Source organism: Lolium perenne, chromosome 2 (genome assembly GCF_019359855.2).
Source record: "Lolium perenne isolate Kyuss_39 chromosome 2, Kyuss_2.0, whole genome shotgun sequence".
Lineage (NCBI taxonomy): Eukaryota > Viridiplantae > Streptophyta > Magnoliopsida > Poales > Poaceae > Lolium > Lolium perenne.
The window spans coordinates 275,076,447-275,100,319 of NC_067245.2; the positions used below are offsets into that span (position 1 = coordinate 275,076,447).

Consider the following 23,873-nt stretch of genomic DNA (forward strand, 5'->3'; position numbering starts at 1 on the left):
TCCCATGTATATCCCCCATTTACCGTTTTCGCCAAAAATCTACCCACACACCAAAACCCTATCCCCTATGTCGTACTATATTGGCTTCACTATCGGCCTCCTCCTCCACACCGTAGTTGCTTCACGGCCGGTCCTTTTCACGTAGAGGATCCACTCCACCTCCACTCTCAGTTGTGGAACCGGATCTACTTCACTGGCACCCACATACACAAATACACAACACCTGATTTCACCAACTACCTCGGTGCACTAGATTTTCTTCACCGATGTTCGTGTGCAATGCACCGTGTCTACTCCACCAGCGCCCACATCTGCCACACCGGGGTCGCTTCATCGACTCCCTTGTTTAACACCCCTGAAATGCCTAGTTTTTGTCTCCACCACCCTTGCAAGAGCGTGGTAATTACTCATGCCCGAGTCCTAGGTGAAATGCCTTTGAGCATTGTAGTTTATTTTATTTATGTATTGTATCTTCATGTTATTTATCTTAGCGAGTGAACTTGTTCGATCCATCCTGTTGATCAACAAGGAGTTGATGGTAGCAGGAAAGATGCCTCTACGACGCTGGAGGTGCCTCTGGTTGCTATTCCACCTACAATCTCCTGTGTTGATAGTCTGGCTTATCTTATATGTTTTGTTCTGTCTTTGTATCACATTGTGCAGGTCACGAAAAATCCCAAAGGGAGATATATCAATATTTAGGGTAAGATCTTACTCCATCGAAAAGTGCTACGATGACGACGGACTTATGTGGGCCAACATGTCACTAGGTGCGACTGGGTCAACGGATGCGCCCCATGTCGCGTCGGTTCCTGGTGGGCCCCTTCGAGTGCCTCCTGGTGCAGGGCTTTGGTCCTTAACAAAATGGATATCTGAATTTCCTCAGATGTTTATGATGTCTTGAAGCTTCCTACAACAATAAACAAAAGATTTTTCTATGTCCGGGAATTAAATTGCATTTTAATAGGAGGTTGGAGCAAATATTCAGTAAAAATAGTAAATAACAATATAAATATTATATTTGCCATGTGTAGATCGTGAATAGATTTCCTATGGAGAAAATATACTGTATTAACCAAATTAATTATGTATTTTCTCGCTGAACTATGAAAAATCGAGAACCATCCATTGAGGTCGAAAACCGCCAAATGGTTGGTTGCACCTACCACGGGCATTTATTAAATTACAAACTAATGCGGGACCACTATTCTGGCATGCATGTAATTTTTAGCCCCACAATTTCTACATCAAACTATGTGCGCCCGTGGTTTTAAAAAATAGAAATACCCCACCTAGATCTCCCTATAAATATGCCACAACCATGCCTTACAAAGCACAATACATTGTTTTCGAACCACAAAGAAATATTGCTTATACGATGAAAAAAGAATTGGTGCCTTCTTGGCTAGAGCTATTGCTCACAACACAATTTTTTACAATATGCATGAGCCACCTATCCTCTGCTCGCAATGAGTGTAACCTATTTTGCATAGACTGTGAGGCGCCACAAGTTGCATTTTGCTACTATTGCCGTCAGCGCCATCATTCTACTCACCGTGTCATCCAGGTAAAATATATAACATTGTGATTTGGTAATAGGGAGGTACACAAGAGTATTTGTCATAATTTTGTATTATATATGAATTGATTCTTTTGATATATAAATATGCTGTTTGTTAGCTCTTCTTGCCTCATATAGAAATATTGTCAAATTTCACTAATCACAATATTATCGCTCATTAGAAGTGGAACAGATCCATCTCTATGCAATTATCTCAACATGAATTGATTTAAGATTTTTGTTAGGTACGACGATCATCGTACCACGATGTGGTCAGAGTTGCTGAGTTACATGACATCCTTGATATTAGTGATGTGCAAACCTATGTGATCAATAGTGCAACAGTTGTTTTTCTTAATGAGCGCCCACAACAACAACGTGTTTGTGGTGTTTCCGTCGTCAAGGCGTCATCTTCATCATATAGTTGTGAGAGTTGCAATCGTGCTCTTCTTGATGCATTCCGCTTCTGCTCTCTTGGTTGCAATGTAAGCTACTAAATTATTGACATATTAGTAATGCTTTATAACATCTTCCATGGGTTAACTTGTTATTTTTCTGCAGCTAAAAGGAATTAAGGAGGATATGGAGACAACTGTTGTGATGGGAAACAAAACTGATTATACCAGCAATGATGATGATATGGACTTAAGTACTGGATCAACTGCAAACACCGAAAACAACAGAGAGAGTTACAGTGATGCCGAATATTGTGAAAAACCACCACCAACAAAGACTACTCGTCATAGGCGGAAAGGGATTCCTCGGCGTGCGCCATTTTTTTGAGAGAAAGCTTATGCGAAAAATTACCATGCACCGAAGCCAATTATGCGAAAATAATGACTTTCATTGTACATCCTATATATGGTGCCCATAAATTAATAAATACACCCCACTATTCGCTGGGTGTTTGTTTCCATGTGTCTTAATTAGTAGCGTATAATAGCGTATAATTAGTAGCGTACAATAGAGTATAATTGGTGGTAACGTAAAATATCGTATAATTAGTAGCATATATTTTTGCTGGGTGTTTGTTTCCATCCGTCTTAATTAGTACTAGCTTATATTTTTGCCAGATGTTTGTCTCCATGCATCTGAATTAGTAGTGTATATTATTGGTTGGGTAGTATTTGTTGTACTGAATTTAATGTGTGTATCCTTATACTCCTAGGAGTATTGAAAATCTTAGTACTGAAATCCTAGCACTGTGTTAGTGCTGGAAAAAAATCCATGTATGGCATGGTCTGTGAACATATTTCTGAAGTTATATTGTACAAAGAGATATAAGTGATATGCCTCGGATGGGCGAGGGAAGCATGCGTGTTGTTGGATCAATGGAATGGGAACGTACCATCCAGAGCATGACTTGCACTTCCCCTGACCACCGAAAATCCCCCCCCCCCCCCATGTGTGACGCATCACGTACGGTCGCCGCCTCGTCATGTTACTCAGAGCATCGACGAGATACCTCGTAGGCTTGCACCATCGATATGCACAACTTGTAGCACTGCTGCCCACCGCATGCAACATTCAAACTCCAGATGGCAACACCGTTGTTGGCAACATCTCGAATCTGGCTGGCAACACCACCGGCCACAATTGGCAACACCGTGTCCCACCACTTGCAACATTGTCGACCACCACTAGCGGTAGTGACATAGGCGTCCCCAATGCGCCTGCCGAAGAAGGTACCCGGGGTTTACTGAAGGCCCACGACCAAAAGATTACAAAGCTCGGAAGCTCAATAAGGTGTCGATATGGAAGATAGAGATATATTAGGAATAGAGACTTGTAATTATACGGGACTGCTTGCGCGTAGTTGACGTGTGTCTCTCCGTTCAGCACGCGACCGTTGGGAACCCCAAGAGGAAGGTGTGATGCGTATAGCAGTAAGTTTCCCTCAGTAAGAAACCAAGGTTTATCGAACCAGTAGGAGCCAAGAAGCATATTGAAGGTTGATGGCGGTGGAGTGTAGTGCGGTGCAACACCAGGGATTCCGGCGCCAACGTGGAACCTGCACAACACAACCAGATTACTTTGCCCCAACGTGACAGTGAGGTTGTCAATCTCACCGGCTTGCTGTAACAAAGGATTAGATGTATAGTGTGGATGATGATGTTTGCAGAGAACAGTAGAATGAGTATTGCAGTAGATTGTATTCGATGTAAAAGAATGGACCGGGGTCCACAGTTCACTAGAGGTGTCTCTCCCATAAGATAAATAGCATGTTGGGTGAACAAATTACAGTTGTGCAATTGACAAATAAAGAGGGCATGACCATGCACATACATGTTATGCTGAGTAGTGCGAGATTCAATTGGGCATTACGACAAAGTACATAGACCGCTATCCAGCATGCATCTATGCCTAAAAAGTCCACCTTAAGGTTATCATCTGAACCCCCTCCAGTATTAAGTTGCAAACAACAGACAATTGCATTAAGTATGGTGCGTAATGTAATCAAGAAATACATCCTTAGACATAGCATTGATGTTTTATCCCTAGTGGCAACAGCACATCCACAACCTTAGAACTTTCTGTCACTGTCCCAGATTTAATGGAGGCATGAACCCACTATCGAGCATAAATACTCCCTCTTGGAGTTACAAGTAAAAACTTGGCTAGAGCCTCTACTAATAACGGAGAGCATGCAAGATCATAAACAACACATAGATAATAGATTGATAATCAACATAACATAGCATTCACTATTCATCGGATCCCAACAAACGCAACATGTAGTATTACAAATAGATGATCTTGATCATGTTAGGCAGCTCACAAGATCTAACAATGATAGCACAATTAGGAGTAGAAGACCATCTAGCTACTGCTATGGACCCATAGTCCAGGGGTGAACTACTCACACATCACTCCGGAGGCGACCATGGCGGTGAAGAGTCCTCCGGGAGATGATTCCCCTCTCCGGCAGGGTGCCGGAGGCGATCTCCTGAATCCCCCGAGATGGGATTGGGAGCGGCGGCATCTCTGGAAGGTTTTCCGTATCGTGGCTCTCGGTACTGGAACTATTATAGACGAAGGCTTCTTATAGGCGAAGAGGTAGGTTTAGGGGCGACGCGAGGGGCCCACACAGTAGGCCGGCGCGGCCAGGGCCTGGGCCGCGCCGCCCTAGTGTGGCGTCGCCTCGTCGCCCCACTTCGTATCTCCCCCGGTGTTCTGGAAGCTTCGTGGAAAAATAAGATCCTGGGCGTTGATTTCGCCCAATTCCGAGAATATTTCCTTACTAGGATTTCTGAAACCAAAAACAGCAGAAAATAGCAACTGGCTCTTCGGCATCTTGTTAATAGGTTAGTGCCGGAAAATGCATAAATATGATATAAAGTGTATATAAAACATGTAGGTATCATCAATAAAGTAGCATGGAACATAAGAAATTATCGATACGTTGGAAACGTATCAGCATCCCTAAGCTTAGTTCCTACTCATCCCGAGTAGGTAAACGATAACAAAGATAATTTCTGAAGTGACATGCCATCATAATCTTGATCAATACTATTGTAAGCACATGTAATGAATGCATCGATCCAAAGCAATGGTAAAGACAATGAGTAAACAACTGAATCATATAGCAAAGACTTTTTATGAATAGTACTTTCAAGACAAGCATCAATAAGTCTTGCATAAGAGTTAACTCATAAAGCAATAAATTCATAGTAAAGGCATTGAAGCAACACAAAGGAAGATTAAGTTTCAGCGGTTGCTTTCAACTTGTAACATGTATATCTGATGGATAGTTGTCAATGCAAAGTAATATGATGAATGCAAATATGCAAGTATGTAAGAATCAATGCACATCAAGTGTTTGCTTCTAAGACAGAAAGAAGTAGGTGAACTGACTCAACATAAAAGTAAAAGAATGGCCCTTCGCAGAGGGAAGCATCGATTGCTATGTTTGTGCTAGAGCTTTTATTTTGAAATCATAGAGAGAGCATAAAAGTAAAGTTTTGAGAGGTGTTTGTTGTTGTCAACGAATGGTAGTGGGCACTCTAACCCGTTTGCCAGACAAACCTTCAAAGAGCGTCTCCCATGAAACATTTTTTTTTTGGGTGGCACTCCTTCCAACCTTTGCTTTCACAAACCATGGCTAACCGAATCCTCGGGTGCCTGCCAACAATCTCATACCATGAAGGAGTGCCTTTTTATTTTAGTTTTATTTAGATAACACTCCTCCCCACCTTTGCTTTCTCAAGCCATGGCTAACCGAATCCTCGGGTGCCGTCCAACAATCACATACCATGGAGGAGTGTCTATTTTTTTGTAAAGTTATGAAAGTTAATTAATTGGGGCTGGGAACCCCATTGCCAGCTCTTTTTGCAAAATTATTGGATAAGCGGATGAAGCCACTAGTCCATTGGTGAAAGTTGCCCAACAAGATTGAAAGATAAACACCACATACTTCCTCATGAGCTATAAAACATTGACACAAATCAGAGATGATAAATTTTGAAGTGTTTAAAGGTAGCACTCAAGCAATTTACTTTGGAATGGCAGAAAATACCATGTAGTAGGTAGGTATGGTGGACACAAATGGCATAGTTATTGGCTCAAGGGTTTGGATGCACGAGAAGTATTCCCTCTCAATACAAGGCTTAGGCTAGCAAGGTTATTTGAAACAAACAGAAGTATGAACCGGTACACCAAAACTCACATAAAAACATATTGCAAGCATTATAAGACTCTACACTGTCTTCCTTGTTGTTCAAACCCTCACTAGAAAATATCTAGACCTTAGAGAGACCAATCATGCAAACCAAATTTTAGCAAGCTCTATGTATTTCTTCACTAATAGGTGCAAAGTATATGATGCAAGAGCTTAAACATAATCTATATGAGCACAACAATTGCCAAGTATCAAATTATTCAAGACATTCCACCAATTACCACATGTAGCATTTCCCGTTTCCAACCATATAACAATTAACTAAGCAGTTTCAACCTTCGCCATGAACCACCGGGGCATCCCCAAGCTTAGAGCTTTCACTCTCCTTGATCATATTGTATCATCCTCCTCTCTTGATCCTTGAAAACTTCCTCCACACCAAACTCAAAACAACTCATTAGAGGGTTAGCGCATAATCAAAATTCACATGTTCAGAGGTGACATAATCATTCTTAACACTTCTGGACATTGCACAAAGCTACTGAAAGTTAATGGAATAAAGAAATCCATCAAACATAGCAAAACAGGCAATGCGAAATAAAAGGCAGAATCTATCAAAACAGAACAGTCCGTAAAGACGAATTTTTTAGGTGCACCATATTTTCTCAAATGAAAATGCTCAAATTGAATGAAAGTTGCGTACATCTCTGAGGATCACTCACGTAAATTGGCAGAATTTTCTGAGTTACCTACAGAGAACTAAACCCAAATTCTTGACAGCAAGAAATCTGTTTCTGCGCAGCAATCCAAATCTAGTATGAACCTTACTATCAAAGACTTTACTTGGCACAACAATGCAACAAAATTAAGATAAGGAGAGGTTGCTACAGTAGTAACAACTTCCAAGACTCAAATATAAAACAAAAGTGCTGTAGTAAAATCATGGTTTGTCTCCCATAAGCGCTTTTTTTTAACGCCTTTCAACTAGGCGCAGAAAGTGTGTATCAAGTGACATCAAGAGACGAAGCATCAACATCATAATTTTCACAATTTGTCCCATTAGGTATCTTAGATGCTCCCTTATCTATAGTGGTATTAAGAGCTTTATCAATTTTAGGCCTATAATAGTTTTTTGGTTTAGGCAACTTAGAGACATACATGAACTTTTGCTCCTTACCCACATAAGCTTTCTCTTTAAACTTGATAGACGAAAAAGTTGAACCCAAGGTTCCCATAGCCTCTTCGAGTTCACTAATCCTTTGAGTTTGATTATCATGAATAGCACAAGCTTCTAAGATGGTAATTTTCTCATTAATTCCACCTAGAGATTTGTCAAGTTTATCGTTACTATTAAGTAATTCTCCCAATCTAGTCTCAATACTTGGAAGATTTTGCTCTATGGTCTCCAACTTTTTCATGACATCTTCAAGAGAGATTTCAGTTTTGACTTCATTAACATGTGGTATTCCAAATAGACTCTCAATAATGCAACTAGCTTCTAAAGCAATAGTGCCTAGGAAATTACCTCCCGCGAGACAATCAAGAACATACCTATTCCAGCTAGAGATACCAACATAAAAATTCCTGAGTAGGATAATAGTGGAGTGTTTCTTAGTGCACCTATTATGAGCATCACTAATTCTATACCAAGCATCTTTTAAACATTCTCCCCCTTGTTGCTTAAAGGAACGAACTTCAACTTCAGGATTACTCATTTTAGCAGAAGTAAATATAAAGCAAACTAGATAAAGTAAATGCAAGTAACTAATTTTTTGTGTTTTTAATATGGCAAACAAGATAGTAAATAAAGTAAAGCTAGAAACTAATTTTTTTGTGTTTTGTTTTAGTGCAGCAAACAAAGTAGTAAATAAAAGTAAAGCAAGACAAAAACAAAGTCAAGAGATTGGAAGTGGAGACTCCCCTTGCAGCGTGTCTTGATCTCCCCGGCAACGGCACCAGAAATTTAGCTGTTGCCGTGGGAGTTGGCAATCTATGGGGTGTAACTTTTCTTCAGGTCCCCGGCAACGGCGCCAGAAATTTACTTGCTTGCGCGTAGTTGAGGTGTGTCTCTCCGTTCAGCACGCGACCGTTGGGAACCCCAAGAGGAAGGTGTGATGCGTACAGCAGTAAGTTTCCCTCAGTAAGAAACCAAGGTTTATTGAACCAGTAGGAGCCAAGAAGCACGTTGAAGGTTGATGGCGGCGGAGTGTAGTGCGGCGCAACACCAGGGATTCCGGCGCCAACGTGGAACCTGCACAACACAACCAGATTACTTTGCCCCAACGTGACAGTGAGGTTGTCAATCTCACTGGCTTGCTGTAACAAAGGATTAGATGTATAGTGTGGATGATGATGTTTGTAGAGAACAGTAGAACGAGTATTGCAGTAGATTGTATTCGATGTAAAAGAATGGACCGGGGTCCACAGTTCACTAGAGGTGTCTCTCCCATAAGATAAATAGCATGTTGGGTGAACAAATTACAGTTGGGAAATTGACAAATAAAGAGGGCATGACCATGCACATACATGTTATGATGAGTAGTGTGAGATTCAATTGGGCATTACGACAAAGTACATAGACCGCTATCCAGCATGCATCTATGCCTAAAAAGTCCACCTTCAGGTTATCATCCGAACCCCCTCCAGTATTAAGTTGCAAACAACAGACAATTGCATTAAGTATGGTGCGTAATGTAATCAACAAATACATCCTTAGACATAGTATTGATGTTTTATCCCTAGTGGCAACAGCACATCCACAACATTAGAACTTTACATCACTTGTCCAGATTTAATGGAGGCATGAACCCACTATCGAGCATAAATACTCCCTCTTGGAGTTACAAGTAAAAACTTGGCCAGAGCCTCTACTAATAACGGAGAGCATGCAAGATCATAAACAACACATAGATAATAGATTGATAATCAACATAACATAGCATTCACTATTCATCGGATCCCAACAAACGCAACATGTAGTATTACAAATAGATGATCTTGATCATGTTAGGCAGCTCACAAGATCTAACAATAATAGCACAATTAGGAGAAGACGACCATCTAGCTACTGCTATGGACCCATAGTCCAGGGGTGAACTACTCACACATCACTCCGGAGGCGACCATGGCGGTGAAGAGCCCTCCGGGAGATGATTCCCCTCTCCGGCAGGGTGCCGGAGGCGATCTCCTGAATCCCCCGAGATGGGATTGGCGGCGGCGACGTCTCTGGAAGGTTTTCCGTATCGTGGCTCTCGGTACTGGAACTATTATCGACGAAGGCTTCTTATAGGCGAAGAGGTAGGTTTAGGGGCGACGCGAGGGGCCCACATAGTAGGCCGGCGCGGCCAGGGCCTGGGCCGCGCCGCCCTAGTGTGGCGTCGCCTCGTCGCCCCACTTCGTATCTCCCCCGGCGTTCTGGAAGCTTCGTGGAAAAATAAGATCCTGGGCGTTGATTTCGTCCAATTCCGAGAATATTTCCTTACTAGGATTTCTGAAACCAAAAACAACAGAAAACAGCAACTGGCTCTTCGGCATCTTGTTAATAGGTTAGTGCCGGAAAATGCATAAATATGACATAAAGTGTATATAAAACATGTAGGTATCATCAATAAAGTAGCATGGAACATAAGAAATTATCGATACGTTGGAGACGTATCAGGGACGAACTCAAAGAGTCTCCCGCAGTTTGTAACTTGCACATCACGAAACCCTCGGCTCCGCCTCCTATATAAGGGGGAGTCGAGAGATAAAGAAAGCATCGATTCATTCTCAACACAACCCTAGTTTTTAGCAGTCGAGCACCTTTTCGGCTGAAACCTTCGAGATCTACTTGCCCTCTACTTTCCACGAAATCCTAGTCTACAACTTGTAGACATTGACAAGTTAATACCTTGTCAGGTAGCACCACCCATCGGTAGAAGAACGATGTCCCACCACTAGCAACATTTCTGCCCCACCTCTTGCATCAACCGACTTCACCTCATAACAATGATGTTGCTCCTCATAGTGCCGCACACATCAACATTGTATATCCTCACAACAACATGGGGTCGTCATTTCCAACGGCATCAACAACCCTCGTCAACGTAATTATCATCGCCTACTCGTTCCCAGGCATTCAAGTTATGGTTGCCCTCGCAACAGTTTTGTTGTCCTTGTAATAGCATGGACTACCCTATGTAGAATCATCATTGCCAGCACCAGGTCTCTCATGGGATTTGATGAGGATGTGCCCTAGGGGGTCCAACACCTAGCTCGCTCGTCGGACGAACTGAGCCCACGAGGGGTCCAGTCGTCGGGCGACTGGGCCTAAAACCCTTGCGACTGGAACCTGAACCGGAAGACTTGTCGCACAGGTCAGGGCCTTCAGGCCTTTTGGCTCGTGGATACCTGCGATCTTATCTATGTAAACTCTAAACTGGTGGCTCACAGAGCATGATGTCGGGAGGAGGCACTCCGTTTGCAGGAGTCGGTACGGTGGATGCACGCGTGCGTGGTGGCGGCCAATGCGTTGCCTCCGCCGATTTGAGGCAGTTGTACATCAATGGTGGTGCGATTTGGCGATGGAGCAGTGACAGTCTGTTCAGAGAGGTGGTGTTCAGCGATCTGAGGTCGGGGATGCGGAATGTGGCTGAGGAGGAAGGTATGGGTGTTTCTCAGCAATTGGGAAATGGCGGAGTGCATGAGGATGCGCGTTCGCGAGGAGCTGGGGAGCGGAGGGCTGCTTCATCCTCACTGATGCGGCAGGGGCCATCCCGGTTCACTTTTGGAGATGCCATGGCCATGGAGAGGGATCTGAGGTCCACGCCGGCACCTCAAAAAGTGGACCGTGGGCGATGGTTGGCACATGCGTTGGGAGAGCTTAGTATCAGAGGTCTGGGAGGGTGGTCTGAGTTCACCGGAGCGCCTGCTTAGTGGGTTGTTGGAGCGTGATACGTCTCCGACGTATCGATAATTTCTTATGTTCCATGCCACATTATTGATGATATCTACATGTTTTATGCATACTTTATGTCATATTTATGCATTTTTCGGCACTAACCTATTAACGAGATGCCGAAGAGCCAGTTGATGTTTTCTGTTGTTTTTGGTTTCAGAAATCCTAGTAAGGAAATATTCTCGGAATTGGACGAAATCAATGCCCAGGGGCCTATTTTGCCACGAAGCTTCCAGAAGTCCGAGGGAGAGACGAAGTGGGGCCACGGGGCGCCGCCACACTAGGGCGGCGCGGCCCAAGGGGGGCCCGCGCGGCCCTAGCGTGTGGGGCCCCCGTGACGCCTCCTGACCTGCCCTTCCGTCTACAAATAGTCTTCATCGCGAAACCCCCAATACCGAGAGCCACGATACGGAAAACCTTCCAGAGACGCCGCCGCCGCCAATCCCATCTCGGGGGATTTAGGAGATCGCCTCCGGCTTCCTGCAAGAGAGGGGAATCATCTCCCGGAGGACTCTTCACCGCCATGGTCGCCTCCGGAGTGATGAGTGAGTAGTTCACCCCTGGACTATGGGTCCATAGCAGTAGCTAGATGGTCGTCTTCTCCTAATTGTGCTTCATTGTTGGATCTTGTGAGCTGCCTAACATGATCAAGATCATCTATCCGTAATGCTATATGTTGTGTTTGTTGGGATCCGATGAATATGGAATACTATTCTATGTTGATTATCAATCTATTATCTATGTGTTGTTTATGATCTTGCATGCTCTCCGTTACTAGTAGAGGCTCTGGCCAAGTTTTTGCTTGTAACTCCAAGAGGGAGTATTTATGCTCGATAGTGGGTTCATGCCTCCATTGAATGCAGGACGATGTGAGAAAGTTCTAAGGTTGTGGATGTGCTGTTGCCACTAGGGATAAAACATCGATGCTATGTCTAAGGATGTAGTTGTTGATTACATTACGCACCATACTTAATGCAATTGTCTGTTGTTTGCAACTTAATACTGGAAGGGGTTCGGATGATAACCTGAAGGTGGACTTTTTAGGCATAGATGCATGCTGGATAGCGGTCTATATACTTTGTCGTAATGCCCAATTAAATCTCACACTACTCATCATATCATGTATGTGCATGGTCATGCCCTCTTTATTTGTCAATTGCCCAACTGTAATTTATTCACCCAACATGCTACTTATTCTTATGGGAGAGACGCCTCTAGTGAACTGTGGACCCCGGTCTATTCTTTTACATCGAATACAATCTACTGCAATACTTGTTCTACTGTTTTCTGCAAACAATCATCATCCACACTATACATCTAATCCTTTGTTACAGCAAGCCGGTGAGATTGACAACCTCACTGTCACGTTGGGGCAAAGTAATTTGGTTGTGTTGTGCAGGTTCCACGTTGGCGCCGGAATCCCTGGTGTTGCGCCGCACTACACTCCGCCGCCATCAACCTTCAACGTGCTTCTTGGCTCCTACTGGTTCGATAAACCTTGGTTTCTTACTGAGGGAAAACTTGCCGCTGTACGCATCACACCTTCCTCTTGGGGTTCCCAACGGACGCGTGCTGTACGCGTATCAAACTCTTTTTCTGGCGCCGTTGCCGGGGACGTGAAGGAAAATTACACCACAGAGATTTCTAACTCCCACGTCAACTGCACGCCAGCAAATAAATTTCTGGCGCCGTTGCCGGGGAGATCAAGACACGCTGCAAGGGGAGTCTCCACATCCAATCTCTTTACTTTGTTTGTGTCTTGCTTTATTTTATTTACTACTTTGTTTGCTGCACTAAAACAAAACACAAAAAAATTAGTTGCTAGTTTTACTTTACCTGCTATCTTGTTTGCTATATCAAAAACACAAAAAAATTAGTTACTTGCATTTACTTTACTTGTTTCATCATGTTTCCTCTTAATTTTACTGTAAAAGATATACCGGTGGGACAAGGGTCTATAATTGGAAGAGATAATATAGAAGAATTTTTCACCCATGTTAGTATGCACGAAGATCTTAAAGATATATCCCTGGCAAAAGCTGTCCCTACTTATGAAGATGCCTCTGTTTGTTTGGTACGCATGATGGAAGCTAGATTTATTAGTCTCAACCCCATGATACAACACATGTTTCTTACACTTTCTGATATGGAGAGGGGAGAGAAGAGAGATTTTGTTTTAAAAGTCCTAGTGCGAGAATTTGCGGATATAGCTAAAGAAGCTAGAAAAGTTTTTATTAAGCATAAGAGGCTTGGTATGTTCACCGATTTTAAAAGAACACTTGAAAAAATGGATATGGATAGAATTAAGTACACTAATAATGTTAATGATGGTGGGGAGATTAAAACACCAATACCTTGTGTGGTGACCCTGCATACCACTGCATGTTGTAGTATGCCAGTCGTTGATATAACATTCACGAAGTACCATTCCGCAAATATTACATCCCTCAGAGTAGTACAACAGAACATAGCAGGTCCATAACTCATTCATTTATTATTACAAGCATAATACACATATCGTCTCGGAGCTCCTCTTGGGTCCTAAGAGGGATACTCCTGGGTTCGAGGCGAACCCAACTTAGCTTACAATATAGAAGTCTCATTAAGTTATACATTTATTCTCTCGAGCAGCTAGGTATTAAGAGTTCGGGCTGCTCGGCTACTACTACTACTCGATGCTTCTAGGCTTGATCTCCTCCGGAAGCCTCCCCGGTTCCGTAGACCATGAGGTAGTCTACGCCTTCAATACCTCCAGAGAGGTCTGGTTCTTCATAGCCGATGATCTCGGCTCCTTCAGGGTTGTCGTAGTCCTCCTCCAGACGATTCAAAACAATCTAAGCAAGGGATTTAAGAGTGGGATGAGTACGAGCGTACTCAACAAGTTCATTATAGATAAGAGGTGTTTAATGCACTAGCTACAATATTAGACTAGAAAGTCTAATACCAATGCAGGTTTTGATAAACATTTCTTCAAGAGATTGCTTTTATCTCAAAGAGCTATGTCCGTCAGCCTTCACCGGTTTACTAGAACTTCATGGAGCTCCTTTCCGGCCGCGTTCGCAGTTCCATATCCTGGAACAGGGAGTGACAGGTCACGGTTCTTTACACTCTGCAGAGGTGTGTTGCTTTACCCATAAGAGATCTTAACCTTGGTGCCAACCGGGCAGCTTTCCCGTCCACACTTCATATGGTGTGAGGCCCGGTATAAGGTCTAGCCAATCATGTTCCTCCGCTACCTCGAACACCCACCCTTTGTTGCAAACTCCGACCCTGGGTCCACGCCGGCCCCATTACTCCCATAGATTTCAGGGTGGACTCCAACCACGACGTCAATGCAGGGCTCTACCATACATTCCTACGCCGGCAGTTGCAACCCATCATAGACCTCATTACCGTTGGGATTTCTACGGGTTCCAACCCCTGCATCAAGTCTCGCAAGATCATGTGCACCCGGTAATGAGCATCCGTTGATGAACGAGAGGTGGAAACACTTTTGACTATTCCGTCCCACTCCGGATCTTATGGTTAACACGGTTATTACGGCACAAGAATCACTGGCGACATTTGTTGTTTAATCCTAGATGAATATAAACCCTTGCAATGGAACCTCCACCATATCAACACAATCCATGGTTCCATTGCCAACCACATAGTCATATTCATAGTTATGAAAATAGTGGTTTTGGTTTTTATGCAATAGTGATAACCACAGTACTTTGCAAGTAATTTGATAGAAATACTCAAATGACATGAGCAAGTGATGAAATTGCCTGAACACTGCAAAGTTTTGCAGTTGGATGGTGTGGACTGACCCTTGTCCTCTGTTTCTGAAAAATAGCATCATTGTCCGATAAGGGCAATGCTTAAAGAAGCAATTATGCATGATTCCAGTTTTAGGGTTTGTTCCCCCCTTCCGATGACATTATTATTTCATGTAAGAGGTTAATACTAAGATTGATTTGGAGATAACTCTATTTAGGGTAAGTACAACCTTGAAATGTTGTCAAGGTGTTTTTTTAAAGTCCAATTGCATTAATGGACTTATTTTCATTATTGAAAATAATATGTGTGATTTAAATCATCAAATTAAGACTTATTTTTAGTTGTCTTCAAAAATTCTCTTTGATATTTTATTTAGATAGAGAATTTTATGCTGATCAATTTTCATATTTTTAATTATTTTTTAGAGCTTTGAATCATTTTCTATTCATTTTCAAAGTTTCTTGTTTATTTTAAAATGTGAAATGACACATTTACCCCTGGGCCCACCTGTCAGGGTGGCCCAGTGGGTTAACCCTAACCCGAGGCACACTTGGGCTCGGTCGGCCCACTCGCCCCTTTCTTCCTCGCGCAGAACCCTAACCTCCCTTATCTGTCTGGCGATGCCGTGGTCGCCGCCGCCTTCGCCGAAATATTCCGGGCGTCTTCGGCCAACTCTGGCGGCGCGGTTGGTCATAACAGAACCGCCGCTCGACGGCGGTCACGATGGTCCGCGTCGATTCGGTTCTTGCCGCCGCCTCGACTCGCCCCCGTCGCCACAGCTCGCCTACCGTGAGGTCCACGGCGATCTCTTTGCCGCCGATGCTCCTGGTGCCGTGGCGCCAACGTGGTGACGCTGGCGTTGCAGCGAGATGGCGGCTTGGCTCGGCTTGGTCTGGCGCCGCCGTTCGCCCGGCGTGTGCCGCCGTGCCGCCATGGCTGCGCTACTCTGCTTCGCCGGTAAGTGCTCCCCTCCTTCTTCTTTCTCTACTCCTCCTCCTAGCTGAGCTATGGCTGTCTCACTTCATGGAGATGCCGTGGTGTGCTGTGCTGCTATGGCTATGTGCTGCGTCCTAGCTACTGCGCCTGCCCTAGGGTGTGCTGCTGCTGCTCTCTGCTTGCCATGGCCTTGCTCTAGTTCTTGTGCTTGTACTGATGCTCTCCTCTCTCTAGCTTATGCTTGTACTGCTAATTCTATGCTCAAGTCATGTTTATGCTAGTTCTTCTTCTGTGCTGCCACTATAATTGCTCATGAGCAAGCTGTGCTCCTCATGGCTTGCCATGTTGCTCCAGCTGTGGTTGCTGTTACTGGATAATCTTGTTTGGCCCTGGGTTCTTGCCCCTGGCTTGATTGCTGTGATTAATCCTTGCATATTTGCAAGTGCCAGTTCCTCTGGGCTAGTTCATTGTGTCTTGATTCATGAGAATGCTCAACTGAGCATGATGGTTGGCTAGATAGTTTCCCCCTGGATAATGTGTTGCTGGATACAGTTATAGATTTATTGAGATGATTATCTGTGATACACTTATTGCTTAATTTGGCTATTTCATTTATGTAGTTCATGAATTGATGCTAGGCTTGTCTCTGACAAGCACTTGCATAATTTGGCAAGCACTGATGATCCAGTGATCATCAGGTGCATGTTGTTTGCTTACTATCTACTTTTTGTGCCTATCTGATAATCATCCTGGTGTCTGTGTGACACACATACCTGTGCTGGTGTGTGTTGATGCTTGCTTAAGCATCATCTGATGCTTGCAGTGATCCATTGGGTTACTGGCAAGATGTTGGTGCTTTGATTACTTGTCTGTTTCATTTATCTGTATTTCCTTGCTTGATTAGATGGATAAATGATGTGAACTGTTTAGCAGTAATGATCATATGAATGGATTGGATGTAGCTAGAGGGATGCCAACCACTGGTTGGGTACCCTAGCTCATACTGAACCCACTTGGGTAATGATGTGATGGCTGGAAATGTTGGCTGTGGGTTGAGGTGGCCCTGACAGCCCTGTGGTGCTGTCATGGTAGCTCCCCTTTCTCGGTGGCTTGCTGTGGTGAATAATTGCTCACTGGCTTGACCATACTTGGTTGCCAGATGATTTTGATGTTGACAAACATGAATAGACACTTAATAGTCTATCTGTCTGATGGTGTAGTGGCCATAGGTGCTAGGTGAATCTGGCTAGCTAGATAGGATCATCCCTTGTTGGATTTCTTTGATTATGTCACTGGTTTGGCATAGCCAATGTTCCCAGGGTGCCTTCCTATTGGTTTTCCTCTGGTTTACTTGCACCAATTTGGCTAGTAGCCATATGATGACTCACATATAGGGTTTCTACCCACTTTGCTTCTGTGACTTGTGCATATGATGGATTTGTATGAGCAAAACCCTGCTTGCTCATGATTTATTGGTATACCTCACTCCAGCTCCTAGAAATGGGTGTTGATGTAGAGGTTCAGCTGCTGGTTGAGTTCTTGGCTTGCCCTGCTCCTCCTTGCAAGCTTGATATGCTTGGTTTACTTTCTGGTGATTTGGGAATAGGTGAAACAGCTCTAGCTGTTCACCTGTTCTTGGTGTTCTTGAGTTGTTCTCGGTATCTGATGGCTTACCCTGCTGCCTGTCGATGGATGAAGCTGATGGCTAGGGTTTTGGCTTGGTGAAAAGGTTTTATACCATGCCCTCCTTGCTTCCCTGGTCGACAGCTCTGCCTGGCATGTGTTGGTGACTCCTCTCTTGATGTGTGTGTGTGCTGCATGCACACAGCCTTGTGAGCAGGCTGTGTGTGTGTGTATCCTGATACTTTGCACTTGGCTGTGAGAGTGGATCAGCTCGGCAGACTTGGTATTATCCACCATTTCCATTTCTTTCTAACCTGCCAAGTGGCAATGCCACTTGGCATAACTAGTTCTTTGCTTTGTTGTGTGCAGGGATCAATCTGATGCTCCAATGATCATGAAGATCATCAAGTACAAGACTAAATGAAGTTTAGCTTGTAGTGTTAGAATAGATCATAGAATTGTAATTTCCTTTTCTTTTCTTTTTCTATTTTTGTCCAATTCTTGTAATGTGCTGTAATATTTCATATTACTATTTTGGATATTGTAAATGACATTGTATTATGTGTGATTATCAATAAAGCTCAAGTTTTCCTTAATGAGCTTTATTTAAGTATTGTACTATTCATATTCTTGATTACTTATAATTGTGTAATGCATTATCTCAAGTTTGAATTATGTGATATCAATTTGATGTTTGAATTTGAAATTCAAATTCAAATTTGGGTTGAATTCAATCAAACAACTTAATTTTGAATTCAATCATGCAACTTAAGATTGTGATGCATCTTCTCTTCTCTCTTCTCAAAACCCTAATCTAGTTAAGTAAGAACAAGTTCATCGCACTCTCGAAACCCTAACCCTGTAGGATGTCGAGAGAGAAACCTGTCCCCCTTCGATGCAGTTTTGTTTTAAAAGCACGAAATTTCCCCGTAATTTACAATGCAATGCACATCCCTTTCTAAAATCTACCCCTCGATCGTCTCTAAACCTGGGACATTACAGCCTTTCCCCCTTAAAGAAAACTTCGTCCCGAAGTTGTGGTTGTAATACCTGAAGAGTTCGGGGTATGTTTTCCTCAGGTCTTCCTCTTTTTCCTAGGTGGCTTCCCTCTCAGGATGATGCTTCCATTGTATCTTGCAGTACTTTATAGCTCTATTCCGGAGTTGTTTCCAGTTCTCTTCGAGAATCTTCGCTGGCTTCTTGATGTAAGTCAAATCTGGTTGTAGCTCAAGCTTTTCATGTGATACTGGCTCATCGGGGGTCTTCAAACACTTTCTGAGTTGCGATACATGGAATACGTTGTGAACCTGAGATAACCTTCCCGGTAGTTCCAATTCAAAGGCTAACCCTCGGTTTTGACTCAGAATCTTAAAGGGTCCGATGTATCTAGGGCTTAACTTTCCCTTTACTCCAAATCTATGAAGTCCTTTCATCGGGCTCACCTTGAGATATACCATGTCTCCAACTTGCGGCTCCCATGTTCTTCTCTTCTGATTGGCATAACTCTTTTGTCGGCTCTGGGCTATCTTGAGCCTATCTCTTATAATGTCAATAATTTGTTGCTTTTCCTTGACATAATCAGGATTAAACTCCTTGCTTGCTCCAGCTTCATACCAGCATATGGGTGATCTACACTTCCTTCCATACAAAGCTTCGAACGGTGCCATCTTGATGCTACTTTGATAGCTGTTGTTGTATGAAAACTCTGCTAATGGCAAGTGTTCCTCCCATGATCCTCCGAAGTCTAGGGCACAAGCCCTAAGCATATCCTCTAGGATTTGGTTAGTTCTCTCAGTTTGTCCACCTGTCTGAGGATGATAGGCGGTACTATAATCCAACTTAGATCCTAAAGCTTCATGTAGTTGCTTCCAAAATGCTGACGTGAACACGGATCCTCGATCCGACACGATTTTCTTGGGCACTCCATGTTTACTCACGATCTCTTTGATGTAAAGATCGATGAGTTTCTCTCCTTTATCCTGCTGATTTACCGCTAAGAAGTGTGCACTTTTCGTCAACCGGTCCATGATTACCCATATCATGTCTTTCTTTTTATTGGTCATGGGTAGTCCGGTGATGAAATCCATTCCTATCTCCTCCCATTTCCATTCTGGAATAGGTAAAAGTTGTAACTTTCCTGCCGGACTCTGGTGTTCAGCCTTCACCCTTTGGCAGGTATGGCACTCTGCCACATACTGTGCTATTTCTCTCTTCATGTTGTTCCACCAGAATAGCTCCTTTAGATCCATATACATCTTTGTACTTCCCGGATGAATGGAATATGGTGTTTGATGAGCTTCCCGAAGTATTACTTCCTTGATTTCAGCAATATCCGGAACACAAATCCTCTTTTGAAACCATAGTGATCATGATTCTCCTCGGTGAAATTCTGATGGTCTTCCCTCATCTATCCTTCTCATATCCTCTACGATGAATGGATCGTCCAACTGACCCATCATTATCTCATTCTTCAGGTTGACATTTAGCTCATCAGCTACTTGTAAAGCCGATAGTCCTTCATGAGCTTCTTTCTCCCAAAGTTGTATCTGGGCTTGACATATTTCCTTCCTCAACTCTGGTGATAACTCTTGTTCCACTCCGCCGGTGCTCTTCCTACTCAAGGCATCTGCTACAACATTGGCCTTTCCTGGAGTATAATTGATGGTCAAATCATAATCCTTGATCAGTTCAAGCCATCTTTTCTGCCTCATATTGAGTTCCTTCTGAGTGAAGAAGTATTTGAGACTCTTATGATCTGTATAGAGCTCACACTTGGCTCCATAGAGAAAATGTCTCCATGTTTTAAGTGCAAATACAACTGCTGCTAATTCTAAATCATGTGTTGGATAGTTCACTTCATGAGGTCTGAGTTGCCTCGATCCATAAGATATTACCTTCCGATCTTGCATGAGTACGCAACCCAATCCATGCTTGGATGCGTCACAGTACACGGTGTAATCCTTGCCAACTTCGGGAACTGCTAACACCGGTGCCGTGGTGAGTTTCTCCTTCAGAGTTTGAAAACTCTTCTCACACTCCTCTGACCACACGAATGGTGTGTTCTTTCTTAACAGCTTCGTCATTGGTCCTGCTATCTTGGAGAATCCTTCAATGAATCTCCGATAATATCCTGCCATTCCTAGGAATCCTCGGATCTCCTTGACAGTCTTGGGTGCCTCCCATTCTAGAACTGCTGCTACCTTGCTCGGATTAACAGCTATTCCATCTTTGCTAATGACATGGCCAAGAAATTCCACTTGATCTAGCCAAAATTCACACTTGCTAATCTTGGCATAGAGTTGATGTTCTCTTAGGGTTTGCAACACTAACCTCAGATGTTCAGCATGTTCGGCTTTGTCTTTGGAATAGATCAAGATATCATCAATGAATACAATGACAAACTTGTCTAGATATGGCATGAAAATCTTATTCATGAGATTCATGAAAATTGCTGGGGCATTGGTTAATCCAAAAGGCACTACAAGGTATTCATGATGTCCATACCTTGAAACAAAGGCTGTTTTCGGAACGTCTTCTTTCTTGATCTTTATCTGGTGATAACCCGATCTTAGATCAATTTTGGAAAAAACTCCCGCGCCTCTAACTTGATCGAATAGATCTTGTATTCTTGGAAGTGGATACTTGTTCTTGATTGTGACATTGTTCAAATTCTTGTAGTCTCCGCACATCCTTCTACCTCCATCTCTTTTATCTACGAAGATCACAAGTGATCCCCATGGTGAAACACTTTCTTGTATGAATCCTTTTTGTTCCAAGTCATCCAATTGCTCCTTAAGTTCTTTCAACTCCTTGGGCCCCATCTTATATGGTGCTTTAGCAATCGGAGCTGTTCCTGGAATTAGGTCGATAGTGAATTCTATCTCCCTATCTGGTGGCATTCCAGGTAATTCCTTAGGAAACACATCCTGGAATTCATTTACTACATGTATATCTTCCAACTTCACCTCCTTCATGCTGTTCAGCTGTAGCTCGACTTCGATCTGGGTATGCTTGTCTCCTTGGTAGATCATTCTACTTCCATCGGGGCTTTTCAAAGACACAGTCTTGTTCACACAGTCGATCAGTGCTCCATTAGCTTCTAACCAGTTCATACCAATAATGACATCAATGTCCTTCATCGGTAAAATGAATAGGTCTGCGTCGAACTCGCATTTATTGATCATGATGACTTGTTTTTGTTTGGTATGGGTTACTACTATCGTTCCCCCCGCGGAAAGTATAGTTATGGGTGTATCTAACTTAGTGCAACTAATCCCATGTTTGATGATGAATTGCTGAGAAATGAATGATGTAGTTGCACCAGCATCAAAAAGTACTTTGCCAGGATGAGTGAGTATCTGGAGCGTACCTATCACTGCCTGATCGGAGTTGACCACCTCCTCTAGGCTGGTGCAGTTCAATTTGCCGAAGGGTTTCCTGTTCTTCCAGTTCCCTCCGTTGTTTCCTCCTCGGCTTGCTCCCCCTCCAGGCTGACCTCCTTTATTCTTATTCTTAGGGCAATCCCTAAGCATGTGTCCTTCCTCACGACAACCGAAGCAGATTATCCTGGGCTTCTTACAGTCCTTGGAGAAATGCCCCGTACCTCCACAGCTATGGCACACAATCTTATTTGCAGTCTGAAATGCTTGGTTCTTCCTGCTACCGTAGTAGTTGCTGTTGTTGTTGTTGTTGTTGTTGTATCTTGGCTTGAAACTCAAGCAGGTATTGGGCTTGTTACTGACAAACCTCTTAGGCTCAAACTTGGCCTTCTTCCTTTTCTCCTCTTGCAGCTGTTTGAAATCATCTTCAAGAGTGATGGCTGCATCCACCAACTCTTGGAACTCAGTTGCTCTCATCATTCGGAGCTGTACCTTGTACTGGGGACTTAACCCCCTCAAGAACCTCTTCTTCTTTTTGTCCTCAGTGTTGACTTCTTCAACAGCGTACCGGGACAGTTTTGAGAATTCCCTGACATAAGTCAGGATGGCCTTGTCTTTTTGCTCGAGACTTTCAAATTCTCGACGCTTCAGTTCCACAATACTTTCAGGGACATTGGATTCCCTGAACTTCCTCGCAAACTCCTCCCAGGTAAACACTTTTCCAGCCGGATAAACGGCTACGATGTTGTCCCACCATGATGCGACAGGTCCACACAACAAGTGTGTAGCATAACGGACCTTCTCCTGGTCGTTGCAACCAACAGTATTGAGCTTTCGCTCGGTGTCCATAAGCCAGTCTTCCGCGTCCATTGTTTCGGGCGCGTATGCGAAAGATATAGGCTTTGTGTTCTGGAAGTCTGCTAAGGTGACTCCCTGATTCTCGGGTCTCTCTACCCGGTTCTGTTGCGGCAGCTCCTGGAAGAATTTATTCTGCTGCTCCAACGTGATACGTTGCCTCTCTTCCATCATCTGCATATACTAAACGAAGTTCTGCTGCGTCATGGGTGGTGGTGGTGGAAACTGATTCCTGGCTGCTTCATCAGCCTCTTCCTTCTGTTTCGCCTCGCGCTCCATGCGCTGTGCTTCCGTCTCCTCTCCTACCGGTCCCGACATAACCCCCTAGTTCTGCAACACAAGATGATACTCATAATTACTCCATGCGCAAGTTTTCTGAGCTCAACTTTGTGCACAGAACTAGTCACGCAATGGAAATCAAGAAGCAAATCCAAATCATACAAAACATATACCATGTATATACATACTTAAGTGGTCTTATTACAATACTCAAGTCGATGTGAGTATGCAAACTCACTTATTAAAGTATATGTACAAATTTCTACAAATATTACACACTACAATACACGTGGTACTTGTGTATTGTAGTCCCGCCTTCCTTGGTGGACTCTAGTCGATCTTCACTCCCGGTACATCCCAGGCTTCCATCCGGTCGAACGTGTCGTCCTCCTGATAGAACCTGGAACATAAGGTTTCCCCGTCGGCTGGTAGTCGGAATCAGATGATGATCCTAGGGAGAAATCAGTGTTCACAAACTGGTCATTCAGTGCATCATAGTCCACCCATCGGGTGTATTCCCCTGTAGCTCCACCATAGGTGTTTCTAACATTCGTATCCGGCTCAACCTGTGTAGGATACCCTCCATCTTCTTCCCCAGTCCACGGATAACTCTGGTGCTGGGTTGTGGCCTCTTCATTCATCTCCCCGTCATAATACACTGAAGTACTATGAGTTCCAGTATCAGACCACCAACGCCAACCTGTGGAGTTTTCTATAGGAGTCACGGAACGCTGATTGTTTCCGGATTCCTCTCCACCCTCATAGCCTCTATAGGAACTATTAAAATAGTTCCCAGGTGTAACAGGTGTAGTTTCTCGTTCAGGGTGGTCAATACTAATGTAGTCACCAGCTGAGTAGACTGGTGTGTGCACCTCATTCTCCATAGGTTCTTTCCCCCTAGTCTCCTCCTTGGGTTCAGTAAAC

General features: G+C 43.6%; 1 protein-coding gene across 1 annotated transcript; it reads left to right on the top strand.

Moving 5' to 3' along the window:
* Window positions 1-1,378: 1,378 nt before the first annotated feature.
* Window positions 1,379-2,384, top strand: LOC127330710 (protein RGF1 INDUCIBLE TRANSCRIPTION FACTOR 1-like). Its single transcript, XM_051356834.1, has 3 exons — window positions 1,379-1,567; window positions 1,807-2,046; window positions 2,123-2,384. The coding sequence occupies exons 1-3, from the start codon at window positions 1,379-1,381 to the stop codon at window positions 2,342-2,344; spliced, it is 651 nt and encodes a 216-aa protein (XP_051212794.1). The 3' UTR covers window positions 2,345-2,384.
* The last annotated feature ends 21,489 nt before the right edge of the window (window positions 2,385-23,873 follow it).